General features: G+C 45.4%; 1 protein-coding gene across 2 annotated transcripts in view; it reads left to right on the top strand.

Moving 5' to 3' along the window:
- KIAA1549 (KIAA1549 ortholog) overlaps nucleotides 1–18,905 on the top strand; it is a 206,519-nt gene that overhangs the window by 141,118 nt on the left and 46,496 nt on the right. Inside the window, exons 10-12 of one of the 2 annotated variants that reach the window (XM_068277338.1) lie at nucleotides 6,698–6,876; nucleotides 7,966–8,174; nucleotides 17,773–17,900. In XM_068277338.1, the coding sequence (XP_068133439.1) occupies nucleotides 6,698–6,876; nucleotides 7,966–8,174; nucleotides 17,773–17,900 (516 nt within the window). Of the gene's footprint in view, nucleotides 1–6,697; nucleotides 6,877–7,965; nucleotides 8,175–17,769; nucleotides 17,901–18,905 lie in introns of both variants that reach the window. The other variant, XM_068277337.1, reaches the window with a different exon arrangement.

Raw genomic sequence — 18,905 nt, 5'->3', positions numbered from 1 at the left:
GACTTTTATTTTTCACAGACAACAGCTAGTCTCCAGTATTGCCCAGTCTTTACTATACCACTCACTTTCTGTCCTTTCATTCAATTTTATCCTCGCTCATATTAACCTCCCTGGCGGTAAGCCCGAGCTCAGCTATGCCACGCAGGAGGATTTCTCAGGCCCTGCTGGGTCGATTTACTTACTTTTTTTTTTTGCAACACGCAGCTAGCACTTTGCTAGCTGAGTGTGCATTCCGATCGCCGCCGCTCCGCGCTCGATCGTCGCTGTTGCCTCGCCGCGCCGTTCTTTGAACGGGATTTCCTGATCAAAGATTGCCGGACGCGATCGAAGCAGGCGGGGGGGTGCCGCTGTACAGCGGCTATCATGTAGCGAGCCCTAGGCTCGCTACATGATATAAAAATTTTTTTTAAAAAATAGTGTTGCGCTGCCCCCTGGCGGTTCCTAATAGACCGCCAGGGAGGTTAAAGGCTTTCTCTTTTAAATTGCACGAACACACTAGATTTTAGATTTTTGATTATCTCAGAGTAAATCTAGTGTGAGTACAGGTGTCCACAGACAATTTGTTTGACAGCGTTAGTGATCCACAAAGTTAGATTCCTGATGACTGACTATTGTGTTCTACTTTTCCTTTTCCCTCTCCTCTCCTCTCCTTAAAACAGTGCAGGCCGATTGTCAGAAAGACCAGCAGTGCTTCTGTACAGCAGTTATCTCTAAATTGTTAAAAGTGTGTTTAACTAAAACCGAAGTTTAAATTCAAATCAAGACACCATTTTGCTAGTCCCATGGTACCAGAGCTTGTTTTTATGCTTAGAAGCATCTTAATTCGCTTCTGTCCTATGACTTACTTTTAAAGTACCTGGTCAGTACCCCTTACTCTAGCCTCTTTCTGCAGCAAAGACTTTCATACTTGCAGGCTGTGACATTATCAAACAGCTCTGTCTGTACCCTATCCTATTGCCATCTGAACAGTATGATTATGCGGAGCCAAAAAGCAGCCCGTCCCACAGAGTTTGCCATCAATTTGTTTAGTTGGGCTGCTTCAGGTCGTGAACTAATATTTTCAGATAAAATTTGTAGCTATAGGTAAATATTTCCATACGAAAGAAAGTCTGTGTATAAAGTAATTGGATGGTACACAGATCTGTGGCATGTGCTGGCCTTTAGTTTTAATGACTATTAATTATTAAAGGGTACCTGACATGAGATGTGTCATGGTGAGATACATACAGTATGTGTATGTATAGTCCCAGTCATAAATAGAACTAGATTGTGTTCCTTTTTCATTTCACTTATTGGGCTTGATTCACAAAGCCGTGCAAACTGTTTAGCACGGGTGTGCTAAACAGGTAGTACGTGAAGTGCCGTTCGCGGACTTTTGCGCGTGCAAAGTGCTGTGATTCGCGCGATCGCAGACTTTTGTGCGCGCAAAGTGACGCGATTTGCGTGAATCGCGGCAAATTGCGTGCGCAAAGGTCCGCGATCGCGCGAAGCGCGGCACTTTGCGCGCACAAAAGTTCACGAACGGCACTTCACGTGCTAACTGTTTAGCACACCCGTGCTAAACCGTTTGCACGGCTTTGTGAATCAAGCCCATTGTAAGAATCTAGGGCTGTAAATAACACTTTCTCTGCAGTTGGACTTGACTGAAGTGTATCTCTCTTATAAGTAATTACATGGGAAAGAAACAAGGCAAACAAGGGAAAGAAACATGCAGTTATTTTCACCCACTGCAACTTGATCCCTTGAACGATAATTTGGAGCAGTGTGCAGTACAGATGCATGAGGGGCCTACAGCTACGCATTTTCTTGCTATGCAAAGGGGGGGTTAAATGCAGCACACGCTGGAGCATCTTTTAATGTGTGGGGTAAGAAGGGGGGCAGTGTGCTGAGCCAAAACAATTCAGTACTCCGCATGTTTCGGCAACGCATCAGGATGTCTTTTCACACGCTAGGTTCTTGGCATAGACCTGACTAGTCACCTTGGCTGAGGAAACTCTAGTGTGTATATGAAGGTTTAATGCAGGGAAAAAGAAAAAGTGGTAAAAGCCCATGTATGTGCCTCTTATCCTCCTTCCACTAAATGTTATTTGTGTATTTTCTGTTTATGAGGAACATCCGGATTGTAACAGCCATTTTCATTTAGGGCCTGTTTCCACTGTGTGCAGTGAGATGAGGTTACATAGACGCATCACACCACGGGTGCACTGTAACCATTGCACGGGAATGGAACAGTTTCCATTGCGTGCTGGTTGTGCGCAGCGGTGCGGAGCGATTCGAGAATCTGCAACATGCTGCATATGCTCGTATGGCCGCATCTGCCCGCTGTCTCTTCCAATACACTTACACATCTCCCGGTGTGGAAGTGACGCGAATGGGAGCGGAAGTGATGCATAGCCGCATTGGCTATGCATCACTTCCGGGGGGTTATGTTAATGCTGCAGAAAAAACACAGTTACTGGTGTTCTGCAGTCATGTGACAGATGAAAGTAAATACCTGTTACTTTGTGGATGACCATCGTATATAGCACTGACATCTTTCACAGCACTTTATGGAATATATAATTCTTGTCACTCTCTTTCCCTACCATTTTCATGTTCATCGTAGTCTAAGGCACATGTGTCGAACTCCAGGCCTGGAGGGCCAGATCCATGCCAGTGTTTAGGATGGACTGAGAAAGAAAGGAATGTGTTCTACCTGGTGGACCACACCTTTCCTGATTCAGACCTATAATTTCATTTGAGCTGTATCAAAAATGTGTGAGGATCTCGGGCCTCGTAGGACCAGTTTGATATACCTGGTCTAAGGCCAATTTACTTATATGTATTTGTGTTTTGGGAGAATAATGTTTAATACTTCATAATGTAAGTACCATAGTCATAGAAAGTGCAATGAATCTGCTGTGCTATTCAAAAGGTGAACAATTCTAACCCCCTCCCATACCAAACCTTGCCACAAGAGGCGCTATATGTGCTACCTGAGAGCTACTGTTTTGTCCCCTGTTTTATTGCCTGATGAAGCGGGCTTGGCCCTGCGAAACGCGTTGCATCTATTGGGGTACTAATAAAGTGTTTATTTTTGTCAGACAAGTAGTCTAGTCTGCTTTCGGAGGTAAGTCCACCACCTCCCCAGCATATTTTAAAACTTTTAATTGTTGTTTTTATTCTGCTGGCGCCTCTGTTCATCAAAGTCATTATAGTGTCCACCCTTGGTGGAAGGGGGGCCCACCCCTACCTTTCTTCTATCTACAGAGAGCGACTTCTTAACCCTGAGTGAGGACAGGTCTAATCTCCTCACCTGCATTCACAGTGGTTGCCTCAGCGGTAACCCTTGTTTGTGGATATAACTAGAGTTGGGCCGAACCTCCGATTTTAGGTTCGCGAACTTCCGCGGAAGGTTCGGTTCGCGTTAAAGTTCGCGAACCGCAATAGACTTCAATGGGGATGCGAACTTTGAAAAAAAAAATAATTATGCTGGCCACAAAAGTGATGGAAAAGATGTTTCAAGGGGTCTAACACCTGGAGGGGGGCATGGCGGAGTGGGATACATGCCAAAAGTCCCGGGGAAAAATCTGGATTTGACGCAAAGCAGCGTTTTAAGGGCAGAAATCACATTGAATGCTAAATGACAGGCCTAAAGTGCTGTCAAACATCTTGCATGTGTATACATCAATCAGGGTGGTGCAGTGGTGGGTTCACAGAACAGGTATGCAGTGGTGGGTTCACAGCACAGGTATGCAGTGGTGGGTTCAATGAACAGGTATACAGTGGCGGGTCCACTGAACAGAACAGGTATGCAGTGGCGGGTTCACTGAACAGGTATACAGTGGCTGGTTCACTGAACAGAACAGGTATGCAGTGGCGGGTTCACTAAACAGAACAGGTATACAGTGGCGGGTTCACAGAACAGGTATGCAGTGGCAGGTTCACTGAACACAACAGGTATGCAGTGGCAGGTTCACTGAACACAACAGGTATGCAGTGGCGGGTTCACTGAACAGGTATACAGTGGCGGGTTCACTAAACAGAACAGGTATACAGTGGCGGGTTCACTAAACAGAACAGGTATACAGTGGCGGGTTCACAGAACAGGTATGCAGTGGCAGGTTCACTGAACACAACAGGTATACAGTGGCGGGTCCACTGAACAGAACAGGTATGCAGTGGCGGGTTCACTGAACAGGTATACAGTGGCGGGTTCACTGAACAGAACAGGTATGCAGTGGCGGGTTCACTAAACAGAACAGGTATACAGTGGCGGGTTCACAGAACAGGTATGCAGTGGCAGGTTCACTGAACACAACAGGTATGCAGTGGCGGGTTCACTGAACAGGTATACAGTGGCGGGTCCACTGAACAGAACAGGTATGCAGTGGCGGGTCCACTGAACAGAACAGGTATGCAGTGGCGGGTTCACTAAACAGAACAGGTATACAGTGGCGGGTTCACAGAACAGGTATGCAGTGGCAGGTTCACTGAACACAACAGGTATGCAGTGGTGGGTTCACAGAACAGGTATGCAGTGGTGGGTTCACAGCACAGGTATGCAGTGGTGGGTTCAATGAACAGGAATACAGTGGCGGGTCCACTGAACAGAACAGGTATGCAGTGGCAGGTTCACTGAACAGGTATGCAGTGGTGGGTTCACAGCACAGGTATGCAGTGGTGGGTTCACAGAACAGGTATGCAGTGGTGGGTTCACAGCACAGGTATGCAGTGGTGGGTTCAATGAACAGGTATACAGTGGCGGGTCCACTGAACAGAACAGGTATGCAGTGGCAGGTTCACTGAACAGGTATGCAGTGGCGGGTTCACTGAACAGGTATGCAGTGGTGGGTTCACAGCACAGGTATGCAGTGGTGGGTTCACAGCACAGGTATGCAGTGGTGGGTTCACAGCACAGGTATGCAGTGGTGGGTTCACAGCACAGGTATGCAGTGGTGGGTTCAATGAACAGGTATGCAGCCAGGGTTCAATGAACAGGAATACAGTGGCGGGTCCACTGAACAGAACAGGTATGCAGTGTTCACAGAACAGGTATGGGTGAACAGGTATGGTATGGGTTCACAGAACAGGTAGCGGGTTCACTAAACAGAACAGGTATACAGTGGCGGGTTCACAGAACAGGTATGCAGTGGCAGGTCCACAGAACACAACAGGTATGCAGTGGCAGGTTCACTGAACACAACAGGTATGCAGTGGCGGGTTCACTGAACAGGTATACAGTGGCGGGTTCACTAAACAGAACAGGTATACAGTGGCGGGTTCACTAAACAGAACAGGTATACAGTGGCGGGTTCACAGAACAGGTATGCAGTGGCAGGTTCACTGAACACAACAGGTATGCAGTGGCGGGTTCACTGAACAGGTATACAGTGGCGGGTCCACTGAACAGAACAGGTATGCAGTGGCGGGTTCACTGAACAGGTATACAGTGGCGGGTTCACTGAACAGAACAGGTATGCAGTGGCGGGTTCACTAAACAGAACAGGTATACAGTGGCGGGTTCACAGAACAGGTATGCAGTGGCAGGTTCACTGAACACAACAGGTATGCAGTGGCGGGTTCACTGAACAGGTATACAGTGGCGGGTCCACTGAACAGAACAGGTATGCAGTGGCGGGTTCACTGAACAGGTATACAGTGGCGGGTCCACTGAACAGAACAGGTATGCAGTGGCGGGTTCACTAAACAGAACAGGTATACAGTGGCGGGTTCACAGAACAGGTATGCAGTGGCAGGTTCACTGAACACAACAGGTATGCAGTGGTGGGTTCACAGAACAGGTATGCAGTGGTGGGTTCACAGCACAGGTATGCAGTGGTGGGTTCAATGAACAGGAATACAGTGGCGGGTCCACTGAACAGAACAGGTATGCAGTGGCAGGTTCACTGAACAGGTATGCAGTGGTGGGTTCACAGCACAGGTATGCAGTGGTGGGTTCACAGAACAGGTATGCAGTGGTGGGTTCACAGCACAGGTATGCAGTGGTGGGTTCAATGAACAGGTATACAGTGGCGGGTCCACTGAACAGAACAGGTATGCAGTGGCAGGTTCACAGCACAGGTATGCAGTGGTGGGTTCACTGAACAGGTATGCAGTGGTGGGTTCACAGCACAGGTATGCAGTGGTGGGTTCACAGCACAGGTATGCAGTGGTGGGTTCACAGCACAGGTATGCAGTGGTGGGTTCACAGCACAGGTATGCAGTGGTGGGTTCACAGAACAGGTATGCAGCCAGACAGGAACAAGTTAAGCCTAACTAATCTTTCCCTGAGAGACAGTCTGCAGCAGCTCGCCCTACTCTCACTAACGCAGGCAGCACACGAGTGACCGTAATGGCCGCCGCTGCCTGCCTTATATAAGGGGGGGTGGGGCTCCAGGGGCTAGTGTAGCCTAATTGGCTACACTGGGCCTGCTGACTGTGATGTAGAGGGTCAAAGTTGACCCTCCATGTGCATTATGGGGCGAACCGAACTTCCGCAAAGGTTCGCCTGCGGGACGCGAACGCGAACCACTGAAGTTCGCATGGAACCGTTCGCAGGCGAACCGTTCGGCCCAACTCTAGATATAACCTTCTCACATTACATTATCCACTATTGTCCTGAGCATACTACACCATATTGGGCTCTCGGTGTCTTTTTCTTAAACCTTGCCACAAAGCTGTCACATATACTCTGCAATTCTCTTGGTCTTTGCAGCACTGAGCCAGGCCCAGGAAACAGAGCGACAGGCACAGAACCTGTGGATCATTGTCGGTGTGGCTGTGCCGGTGTTGGTGGTAACAGTCATTATAGTCATCCTCTACTGGAAGCTCTGTCGGACCGACAAGCTGGACTTCCAGCCGGATACAATGAGTAACCTTCAGCAGAGGCAGAAGGTGAGGTGGGGCTTTGGGTTGTAAACATTATGCTTGCCATATATTATGTGATGTATTTATTTTTCAATTATTGACTTTATCTGAATGATCAAAAGTCAAATTACTGATTGCTCACAAAGCAAGCAAAGCAACTGTTTTGGTCAATTTATGTTTGGAGAAAGACGGTCAGTGAAAAGACTGTTTGCCTGTTGTCGATAAATAAGACATTTGCAATTTTACTCTAGATTAAATCATATTATAAAATTGAATGTTCAGATTGTATTATATGTGATCAGATGGAGCAACACCTTTTAATAGCATTATTTGGAAGAAGTAAGCTGTTTTTTTCAGACAAAGTGATGTGATGATGTCATGCAAATACAGCCACTCCCACTATGGCTTCAAGGACTTTCACTATACTCAGCATTGAAGAATTTTAAGAATTGTAATACAAGCCATCCTTAGATGTTTGTGTACATCTTGTGATTATTTGCCAATCTTTAGCAAATTAAGTTTGTATGCAGAGAATGGAATGAATGGAGATTGGAGTTTTGGTTTCTGCTGCCCATTCTTTGGTGTTCCAACACCTGTGACTTCTGTGGGTCACTCACTAGCTTTGTTTTTATTTCTGGGGTAGGGGGTCACACTTAACAAATTTAAGGGTGGTTTCCTGCAGTGCAAATTCACATTAATACTGGCAGCCCAAATAAGTCTATGAAAATCAGTGGGGGAATTTTAGGACACCAAGCTCATTTAATGTATTTTATAACATTAGCTGCTGCGGAAAATCCTTTTCTACATATGAATGAGTGAGCTGTCAGAAAAGACCCATATGAAAGTACATGTGTGCTGTATCTGCATTCAAGTGAGCCTAGGTTTCTGCAAGGTGGAATTTTGTGGCTCTGTTCCTGCTCACTGTGATGTTTCCCCTCTCCTAATGCATTATATAAAATATAATTAACCATAATTGCATATGGATATTATTACAGTTCAGATTACGCATTGACCTGTGGTGATTCTGCATAAAGAATGAACTTGGCAGAAAGGTGTGTGTGTTTATTCATATCCATAAAACTCATGGTCATGTGTTCTGATGCCCCTCCCCTCTAGCTCCAGGCGCCCAATGTTAAGGGCTTTGACTTTGCCAAGCAGCACCTTGGTCAGCATAACAAGGATGAAGTGCTTGTCGTACATGAACCTCCTCCACCTGTGTTACACGGACCATTAAAGGATTCCACCCCCTCTGAAAATGGTGATATTCCCACTCCAAAGTCCAAGACTTCCACTAAACCTAACAAGATTGGTCGCCACCGAGGCAGGTGAGTGAGGGGGTAGAGCCAGGCCTGTACATATCTACAGTTGGCGTAAGATAGAAGAAGCACTCTGATGTTCTTGAGATAAATATGTAGAATTCGACGTACAGTTTAAAAGATAACTGCCACTGACTTTCTAGTCTTACATGGTCATACATTTCCATTTCATTCTGCAACCCCCTCTCCCCCCCCTAAAAAAAAAAAACCACACACACACACACAGCAGAATGATTGATGTGATGTAAAAAAATCCCTTTTTTTTTTCAACAAGAAAGCTTTTATTGAACAAATAAAGTATAGAAGACAATGCAAATTTGCCTGTTTACAATGCACATACAGTGAAACCCAGGTAAGGACAATAGGATATTGAGGATAAAAAAAGTGATTAACATTTTTTTTATTGATTTTTTAGTTCAGTGTGGCCAGGTTTCACCTTACATAGTTACATAGTTATTTGGGTTGAAAAAAAGACATACGTCCATCGAGTTCAACCAGAGAACAAAGTCCAACACCAGCCTGCTCCCTCACATATCCCTGTTTATCCAGAGGAAAGCGAAAAACAAGGCATGGTCCAATTAGCCCCAAAAGGGAAAAAATTCCTTACCGACTCCAGATGGCAATCAGATAAAATCCCTGGATCAACATCACTGGGCATTACCTAGTAATTGTAGCCATGGATGTCTTTCAACGCAAGGAAAGCATCTAAGCCCCCTTTAATTGCAGGTATAGAATTTGCCATAACTACTTCCTGTGGCAATGCATTCCACATCTTAATCACTCTTACTGTAAAGAACCCTTTCCTAAATAAATGGCTAAAACGTTTTTCCTCTATGCGCAGATCATCTCCTCTAGTCCTTTGAGAAGGCCTAGGGACAAAAAGCTCATCCACCAATCTTTTATAATGCCCTCTGATGTATTTATACATTTTAATTAGATCCCCTCTAAGGCGTCTTTTCTCTAGACTAAATAAACCCAGTTTATCTAACCTTTCTTGGTAAGTGAGACTTTCCATCCCATGTATCAATTTTGTTGCTCGGCTCTGCACCTGCTCTAAAACTGCAATATCTTTCCTGTAATGTGGTGCCGAGAACTGAATTCCATATTCCAGATGTGGCCTTACTAGAGAGTTAAACAGGGGCAATATTATGCTAGCATCTCGAGTTTTTATTTCCCTTTTAATGCATCCCAAAATTTTATTAGCTTTAGCTGCAGTGGCTTGGCATTGAATACGATTATTTAACTTGTTGTCGATGAGTACTCCTAAGTCCTTCTCCAAGTTTGATGTCCCCAACTGTATTCCATTTATTTTCTATGGTGCTAGACCATTGGTATGACCAAAATGCATGACTTTACATTTTTCAACATTGCATTTCATCTGCCATGTATGTGCCCATATAGCCATCCTAACAAGATCCTGTTGCAATATGACACTATCTTCCTGAGAGTTGATGATTCTGCACAATTTTGTATCATCTGCAAGAATAGCAACATTGCTTTCTACTGCATCTACTAGGTCATTAATAAATACATTGAAGAGCACTGGACCCAGCACAGACCCCTGTGGGACCCAGGGTTGGCACCCAGCCGGTATTCGGCCGGCAGGGCCTTTTTTTCATTAGAAAGCCGGTGCTGGAATATTTTTTTTACCGGCAGGGCATTTGCCGCTAAAAACAAGACAAGACACAGAGCACTGATGTCAAAAACTCCCCAACTTCCTGCCAGCCAATGAGAGTACTTCCACTGGCGGGGCTAGCCTACACTAGCTGTTAGCGTGGCCGGAGTGTGGAAGTGCAATCTAGACAGCAAGCATACCAGCAAGCAGAGACATCTGTCTGCCGTCGTCCTGCTCCTCCGCAGTCTCCTGAAACTCTGAAGTTCTGCATAGGGATGGTCGGAAATGCCAATTACCGATTCCGCTTTCTGCTACCAATTTCCGCATTCCAATGCGGAATTTCCGCCGGAAATCGCGGAAACTCCGCACGACTTTAACATCGATGTTCTCAAAAACTATAAGGTCTTTTTGAAAACTTTTTTTTTTGCATCTTGTTCAGAAGATTCCGTTTAATAAACCTTGAGAATTTGGTGTTTCTAGGACTTAAGGGGGCTTTGCTACCAACCGCTAAAGTCGGCGAATTTTTACTGTAATTACAATGCAGAAAATAGGTAGATGCAGATTTTCTGCATTTTTCATTACAGTAAAAATCCGCCGACTTTAGCGGTTGGTAGCAAAGCCCCCTTAAGTCCTAGAAACACCAAATTCTCAGGGTTTATTAAACGGAATCTTCTGAACAAGATGCAAAAAAAGTTTTTAAAAAGACCTTATAGTTTTTGAGAAAATCGGTGTTAAAGGGAACCAGAGATGAACGTTTCACACAAAATAAACATATTAGTTGATAGCTTGTAAAGAATAAATGCTCTACCTGATAATTTTGCCGCTCTGGTGTGCCTTTTTTAGTGTTTTTTATCTATTATTGCTCCAGGAAAAATCAAATATGGCCGCCGGCTCATATCCCTTCTCCTTCCGGGTTATATGAGTTGTTCTGGATGTACTGTCTAGGCTATATGATACTATGCTGCTATCTAGGCTTATGCAGCCTTTCATCTGTGTGCTTTCATTTTGGTATGATCTGCCTGTAGGAAGTGTCACTGATAATAACTGCAGTTTCATTCCTATGAGAATCTAGTGCACACAGAGCACACAGGGATCATATTACAGCCACAGGGCTTCTCTCTCAGGAGCAGCAGCCCCTCCCAGTCATCACAGCTCTCAGTATGCAAAGCAGAAGATCTAAGCCAGGAGGGGGAAGGCTTGGGCTTGAATGGACTCCACAGAAGAGTGACTCGGCTATAATGATTCCAGGTCAAACCTCGACTGAATAGTCGATGGATTCTTATCACAGTTGCTAATAGACTAATTAAGCAGATAACAATGAAACTAAAAGCAGGGTAGGTGTTTACTGTCATGTTCCCACTGATAAATGTAATAAAATACATGAGGGTGCTTCATCTCTGGTTCTCTTTAAAGTCGGGTGGAATTTCCACGATTTCCGGCGGAAATTTCCGTGATTTTCGGCGGAAATCCGCCTACCGCTTCCTCCTACAGCACTTGCATTACCGATTTCCGCATTCCGGTGCGGAAATGCAATTTCCGATCGGAATTTCGGAAATTGCATTTCCGCGGAATCCGAATGAGCATCCCTAGTTCTGCAGAGCCTCGCACAGGTTCTGCATAATTACATTCTTTGTTTGTCTTGGTTGGCTCACTTGTGGCCGGTTCAGTGTCAGTCTGGCACAGTTCTCTTTCAGAGAATTTTTACTACAGGGAGTGAGAGTGAGACAGTACATTCTGCTGTACCAGGACAAAGGCTAGCTGTCCTAAAAATTCCTGAGACCAGGAGGTGTTAATGATAGCCTGTTACAGCATCAAACTTGTGAAGGAGGCTAATGCCTAAAGATATAAAAATTAACACTGCAATCAAACTCTTTGGAGCTTGCAAGTTGGCTGAAAAGCAGGAGCCCTGCAGCTACTTCAACCAATAATTTTTTTCTGAATGGTAGCTACAGATGATCAGACATTCACATCTGTAAGGTGCCATGTCCATTTCTGAATCGGCCATGTCACTAGTGCTGCTGCGAAGCCGAATCACTATAGTTATGCCGTGCACGGTCATAGAGATTCGGCAATCCGGACAGCAAGCTATTGTTTGAATCGGCAGAAGTTTCCCATCTGCACATTCAGACAGGTCTTTTTGCTTTTGCAGGATAAAGACTAGTTCACATCGTAGGCACTTCGGTGCGCATTTTGGCAGCACATATGATGTGCAACACGCAAGAATGGCAGAAGTGCATAGACAGCACTTCTGTGCTGCACAGCAGTGTGATACGCTATCGCACTGCTGCATGCATTTTTCAGGAATCACAGCGCTGATCCCATTCACTGTAGTGAATGAGATCAGCAGCGCGCAGATGGCGTGCAATCATACACATTGTGTCCCGATAGCACAGCCAGTCTGCATCAATGGTGTGAATAAGCCCTTAAGCTGTGTTCACACCTGCTGCCGGATCATGTGCAGCCAGTGGGAGCGGACAGTGTAATGACCTCTCCAATGGTCCGCTGTGATCCAGCTATAGTCCGTGGCAGATAGGCTCCCCCACAGGCACAGAATGCTCCAGGACATGGGAGCGCGATGAGAGGTGCAGGCACACCCGAGATGCGCATGCACAGAAGCTTGCAACTGCCCAGCAGAACAGAGAGATATAGCGGCAGAACGGAGGGGCCGAAGAGGACAGCGAGGGAGGCTGCTCATGGGCTTGAGGAAGCCCCAGGTAAGTATAAATAGGGGCTAGTGAACCATCTCAGGTTCACTTTAAAGGAAAACTGAAGCGAGAGGGATATGGAGGCTGACATATTTATTTCCTTTTAAGCAATACCGGTTGCCTGGCAGCCCTGCTGATCCTTTGCCTCTACTACTTTTCGATATAGACGTTATTGGCGTTAAGACACTACTGCAGCCAAGCAGACCAGCAGTACTAGAAAAAACTTAGACCCTGCACACAAAAGGCTTCTTAAAGCTTCTGCATTAGCAGCATACAGAGCAAGCAGAGGCACACCACAAGTTTCGGGCATAGCTCTTCCTCACCTGAGGACACATGTGGTGTGCCTTTGCTTGCTCTGTATGCTGCTAATACAGATACTTTAAGAAGCCTTTTGTGTGCAGGTTCTAAGTTTTTTGTAGTACATGGTGTTGCAGAAGTGGTGTACCTGCAGGGGGCTTGCACTGGCTTCCAGGTCTAGAGTTAGAGACCTGTAAAGGTGGTGAAGTGTGGTTGTTCCAGTAAAGCAGACCAGCAGTGCAGCCGGGCAACTGGTATTGTTTAAAAGGTAATGAATATGGCAGCATCCATATCCCTCTCACTTCAGTTGCCCGATAAGGGTAATAGCTATGTGGGTTATGGCCTGCTACAGCAGGGGCATAACCGTATAACCAAGGGCTCCATATCAAACTAATCTTAAGGCCTGTACACACACCAGATGAAACTTGTTTAACCACTTGCCGACCGCGCACTCATACCGCGCGTCGGCAAAGTGGCAGCTGCAGGACCAGCGACGCAGTTCTGCGTTGCCGGCTGCAGGCTAATTAATCAGGAAGCAGCCGCTCGCGCGAGCGGCTGCTTCCTGTCAATTCACGGCGGGGGGCTCCGTGAATGGCCTGCGGGCCGCCGATCGCGGCTCGCAGGCTAAATGTAAACACAAGCGGAAATAATCCGCTTTGTTTACATTGTACGGCGCTGCTGCGCAGCAGCGCCGTAAGGCAGATCGGCGATCCCCGGCCAATTACCTGCCGGGGATCGCCGCCATGTGACAGGGGACAGCCTGTCACTGGCTGCACAGGACGGATAGCATCCTGTGCAGCCCAGATCACCAGGGGGGGCAGGGAGGAGAGGGAGGGGGGGAATCTCGCCGCAGAGGGGGGCTTTGAGGTGCCCCCCCCCCCCCCCCGCAACACCCATCAGGCAGGAGCGATCAGACCCCCCTAGCACATCATCCCCCCCCTAGCACATCATCCCCCTAGTGGGGAAAAAAGGGGGGCGATCTGGTCGCTCTGCCTGCACCCTGATCTGTGCTGGGGGCTGTAGAGCCCACCCAGCACAGATCAGCTAAAACAGCGCTGGTCCTTAAGGGGGGGTAAAGGGTGGGTCCTCAAGAGGTTAAGGAGGCTGATAACAACCACCTCGGGTAAAAAACGTGTGTACAGCAGAACCTGATGCCCCGTGATTGCTTGGCCAGCGAGCCATTTTGGCAGATCACATTGGGTAAGCGACAGCAGATTGTTCTCCCTACTTAATACCCCTGCTGCATAACGTCACTCCACCATCGCCCCCCAACATAGAGCAGAATTTGTTGTTTCCTTCCAATCAAGCGACATGTATGCACAGCCTTTGCCCTGCAATGTCGCTCGAGAAATTGGGCCCGATAGCCATTGAGTGACGTTGAGCATATAAACGGACCTTTAGAGCCTTCTTAGCATGTAAGACTCCATCTTGAATGTTTCTTAAAGTACCCCTGAACCAGGGTAAAATCTATTGACGGCTGCCCATTGTGGGCTAGATTACCTTTGTAGAAGTGTCCTGGCACTGCTAGTTATGCTCATGCTTACCCCCATTAATCCACCAACCCCCAGCTATTCTAAACTGCCAGGCGTGGATTTTGATCAGCACAATAACAGACAATGCTTGTGAATGAGCACTTTCTTTCTCTGTGCTTGCACCATTTGGAACTTACACCAGCGCAGTTCTGATTTGCGCTCCATCGCTAGGGGGAGCCTCCTGGATTTCATATTCGACTGGAGGATTCCGTCAAATATGAAGGGGAATAGGTGGACCCCAAGGACAATGAGCAGGACCAGGACACTTCTGCAAAGGTAATCTAATCCACAATGAGCTTCAATCATTTTTTGTCCTCAGTTCAGGGGTACTTCAAGTTAAGGAAAGATTTTTAAGGTAAAATAATCTTCTAATTATGAGAAATATGTCACTGCTATAAAAGCCACTTACTGAAACAGCACCCGACTGACTGCAATAAGTAAAACATATTATTGTGATGATTCACTGCATTTCTTCCTGGGGCAAAATTGCACGGCTGAGGCTGTACAAATGCATCACTAGCCTGTAGGCTAGAGATGCGTTTTGCTATGCAGGAGGCCCAGATCCAAACTAAGAACGTTGTGACAAACCACTCCCACTTTTAGGCCACACCTCCAGGCCACGCCCACAAGCCAGTATTTCTCCTCTCTCTCCCCCCCCCCCCCCCCCCAACAAAAAAGGTGGAAACCCTAGTGGGACCCCACTGCTAACAGTCACCCATTTTGAGTATGATCGATTGACCACAACTTTGTTTTCTGTCCATTAACCAGTTCTCTATCCATGCACACAGACTCTTCCCCAGTCCTTGCATACTCAACTTTTGCACCAGAGTGTTGTGGGGAACAGTGTCGAAGGCCTTTGCAGAGTCCAAGTATATCACATCTACAGCATTCCCAATATCCATATTAGCATTCACTACCTCATAAAAGCTGAGCATGTTAGTCAAACAGGACCTGTCTTTAGTAAACCCATGCTGATGATGAGAAATAAGATTATTTTCTACTATGAAGTCATGTATAGTATCTCTTAGTAACCCCTCAAATAGTTTGCATACAACTGATGTTAAGCTTACAGGTCTATAATTCCCTAGATCTGATTTTTTGCACTTCTTAAATAATGGGAAAACGTGGGCTGTACGCTAATCCACTGGGACTCTGCCAGTTGAGAGTCACAAAAGATAAAGGGGTTTATCTATAACTGAACTTAATTCCCTTAAGACCCGAGGATGCATGCCATCCAGGCCAGGTGCCTTGTCTATTATTAATTTTAGTCTTGCCTTCACTTCTTCCTGCGTTCAGTATTTAATATTACAATTAGAAGATTGAGACTCTTCTGCATCTGTAATTTGCAACAGTGATGTTTCCCTTGTGAAGACAGAAATACCCCCTATCGCAATTCAGTTCCAGCCAGGTACCCTATATATATATATTAGGGGGGGGTACCTGGCTGGAACTGAATTGCAATAGGGGGTACTTGGGTCGAAAAAGTTGAGAAACACTGCTATAGAGCATAAGTTATATAACACACCTAAAGTGGATTTGTCTTAAAAGTCTTCTCTCAGGTGGTAAGAGTGTGCAAATCTTGCCTGAGTCATATGAGAATTTCATGAAGGTTGCTGAAGTGAATTGGATTATGTGCTGTTGCAGCCATAGTAAGGACTGGTCTTTAAACAGTACACCTGAACTGTGAGTAATATGGAGCCGGACATATTTATTTATTTTTAAACAATAGTCAGACTTTAGTCTGAACACCTGATCTCCATGCTTTATTCAGGCTCTATGGCTAAAAGTATTAGAGCCAGATGATTAGCAGGACAGCAAGGCAACCGGTATTGTTTAAAGGACATTTGAAGTGAGAGGGATATGGAGGCTGCCATATTTATTTCATTTTAAACACTGCAAATTGCCTGGTTGTCCTGCTGATCCTCTGCCTCTAATACTATTAGTCATCGACCCTGAACAAGCATGCAGATCAGATGTTTGACTGGATTTGCCGCATGCTTGTTTCAGGTGTGTGATCCATATACTACTGCAATTAAAGACATCAGAAGGACTGTCATGTATTGCTTTAAAGGGACCCCGAGCAGTAGATAAAAATGAAATCGGTACTTACCTGGGGCTTCCTCCAGCCCACCGTAGGCTGCAAGGTCCCCCGGCGTCCTCCTGGCTCCTCTCCCGGTCCCTCTGGTGACTTCATCACCGGCGACACCCGGGCCGAGTGTCAGCCCAGCACTTCCTGAACAGTGATGCTCCGCGTCATCATGGCGGCCGGCATGACATTCCTTACATTCCTGCGCATGCGCGCTTTTCTAACTCTGAACCGTGCATGCGCAGGATTGTCACTCCGGCCGCTGTGATGATGCAGAATGTCACCGTTCAGGAAGTGTCGCCAGCGGGACTAGGAGAGGAGCCAGGAGGACGCTGGGGGACCTCACGGCCTACGGTGGGCTGGAGGAAGCCCCAGGTAAGTACCAATTTCATTCTTATCTACTGCTCAAGGTCACTTTAAAGGAAATAAATTTCCTGTCTTCATATCCCTCTCAGTTCAGGTGTCCTTTAACTGACTTCTGACGTGGGGTGACGTGGGTACATATGCTGTAGTACGAGTCCTACTAATACCTTGTCTGAGGTCCCTTTTTTTGCATTCCACAGATTAAAAAAAAAATATTGTCATGTCTGCCGTTTATAATTCAGTATTAGAAATTCAGCCCTCACACTGAAAATGCGAGACTCTGTCCTGTTGTTTATATTCTATTTGCCATTATTCCTACACATACAATAAATTATTTCCTAGCTTTTTTTTTCTTAATTTCAAGTTTGCTTTAATAAATGCAGGACAGCCTTTAGATATTTAAAAAAACACAAAGAAAAATATTCTCACTGTAGCTACTGTACATGACTGCAATCACACAACCATTGATAATGGTTTAACAGCCAACGCTATGATCGATTATCCCCGGACGAGGACTCCAAACTTCCCATTGCTGTATCATTTATGGTCTCCCGTTTTGCCCAGTCTTAGTGAATCAGTATTACAGACCCGGTAATGGTTTTCGGGGGTTCTTTTTAAACACATATCAGTCAGAAAAATAGTAACTGTAACAAATAAAGATGTGATTTTTGCTTAAATTTCCACCCGCTGCTTTGACTGAGAATCTTTGTAGGCACAAGAAAAGCCTTATTTTGATGTGGTTAGTCCATAGAGAGCAACAGGGTTTGAGTGTCATTAATGATTGTTACGAACCTGCATACTGCAACTATAAAGCAATGCTCTCTTCTGCTTCAGAGAATTGTGTTTTTCTAACAGACTTTTTTTTTTTTCACTGCTCAACTCATCACTAAATGTATACAATAAATATGTTCAAAAAATCAATATAGATTCTATGATCTTAAAATATAAATGTGTTATGTGTAATGTAAAGACAGCTGCACGGTATTTCCATGTCTGTTTCTGGCAGTAGAATCACCCCCTCAGACGCAGGATCCACCGCTAGCGAACCATCCAGCGGAAAGGAATCAGCCGATGAGGGAGGTCCGAGACCATCAGCCCCTCCTCGTGAAACTCCACAACGTCTGAAAGCCAAAGGAGGTGAGTCCGCACACATGAAGAGGGAGGAGCCTCTTCTGCTGTCCCCCAATCTGCTATTTCTAGACACTGCAGTGCGGTTTTCCAGAGATAGGCAATATGAGTCACACACTTTCTTAAAGAGAACCTGAGGTGAGGGACATATGAAGGATGACATATTACCAGGGCTGTGGATTTTGTACAAAAATCATCTGACTCAGACTCCTCAGTTTATAAAATCTCCGACTCCAGGTACCCAAAATTGCTTCGACTCCTTGACTCCGACTCCACAGCCCTGTTTTAAACCATACAGCTCGCCTAGCTGATCCACTACCTCTAATAATTTTAGCCATAGACCATGAACAAGCATGCAGGTCAGATGTCTATGACTGAATCCTGACTGGATAAGCTGCATGCTTGTTTCAGGTGGGTGATTCAGACACTAATGACCACAAAGATGAGCAGGGCCGCCAGGCAACTGGTAATGTTTTAAAGGAAATAAACATGGCAGCCTTCATATATCTCTCACCTTGGGTACCTTTTTACAGTGAGAGACAGGTGTCTGTAATGTTTTTGCAAGCCTTTGTGAGAAAGTTGCTGTTATGGCTGCAAGTATTGTTTGTTTTCATTACTCTATAGAAAATGTTAAATTTTTATATTCAGCTGTTGGATTTCAGACTGCCTGCATGGAAAGCATTATCAGCCTATTTCACTTTAAAGGACCACTACTGTGAAAAATTTTACATTTTGAAATACATGTGTATTCATGCATATACAGGTGAAACTCAAAAAAAATATTGTGCAAAAAATAAATTTATTTCAATAATTTATCTTAAAAGGGAAAACTAAAATATGAAATAAGAACCCTTTTCAGGTGTTTTGGGTAAATTCGCTAGAGTTTGACAATATTCTAATGGTCTGAGATTTTGATTTTGGAGTTTTTAAAAGCTGTAATCCATAATCATCAGCATCATTACAAATAAAGGCTTGTAATCTCTTGCTTTGGATGCAATTAGTCTATTTAATATA

This window comes from Hyperolius riggenbachi, chromosome 3 (genome assembly GCF_040937935.1).
Source record: "Hyperolius riggenbachi isolate aHypRig1 chromosome 3, aHypRig1.pri, whole genome shotgun sequence".
In the NCBI taxonomy this organism is placed as follows: Eukaryota; Metazoa; Chordata; class Amphibia; order Anura; family Hyperoliidae; genus Hyperolius; species Hyperolius riggenbachi.
The sequence above is the reverse complement of the archived record's forward strand: the minus strand, read 5'-3'. Positions and strand labels throughout refer to the sequence as shown.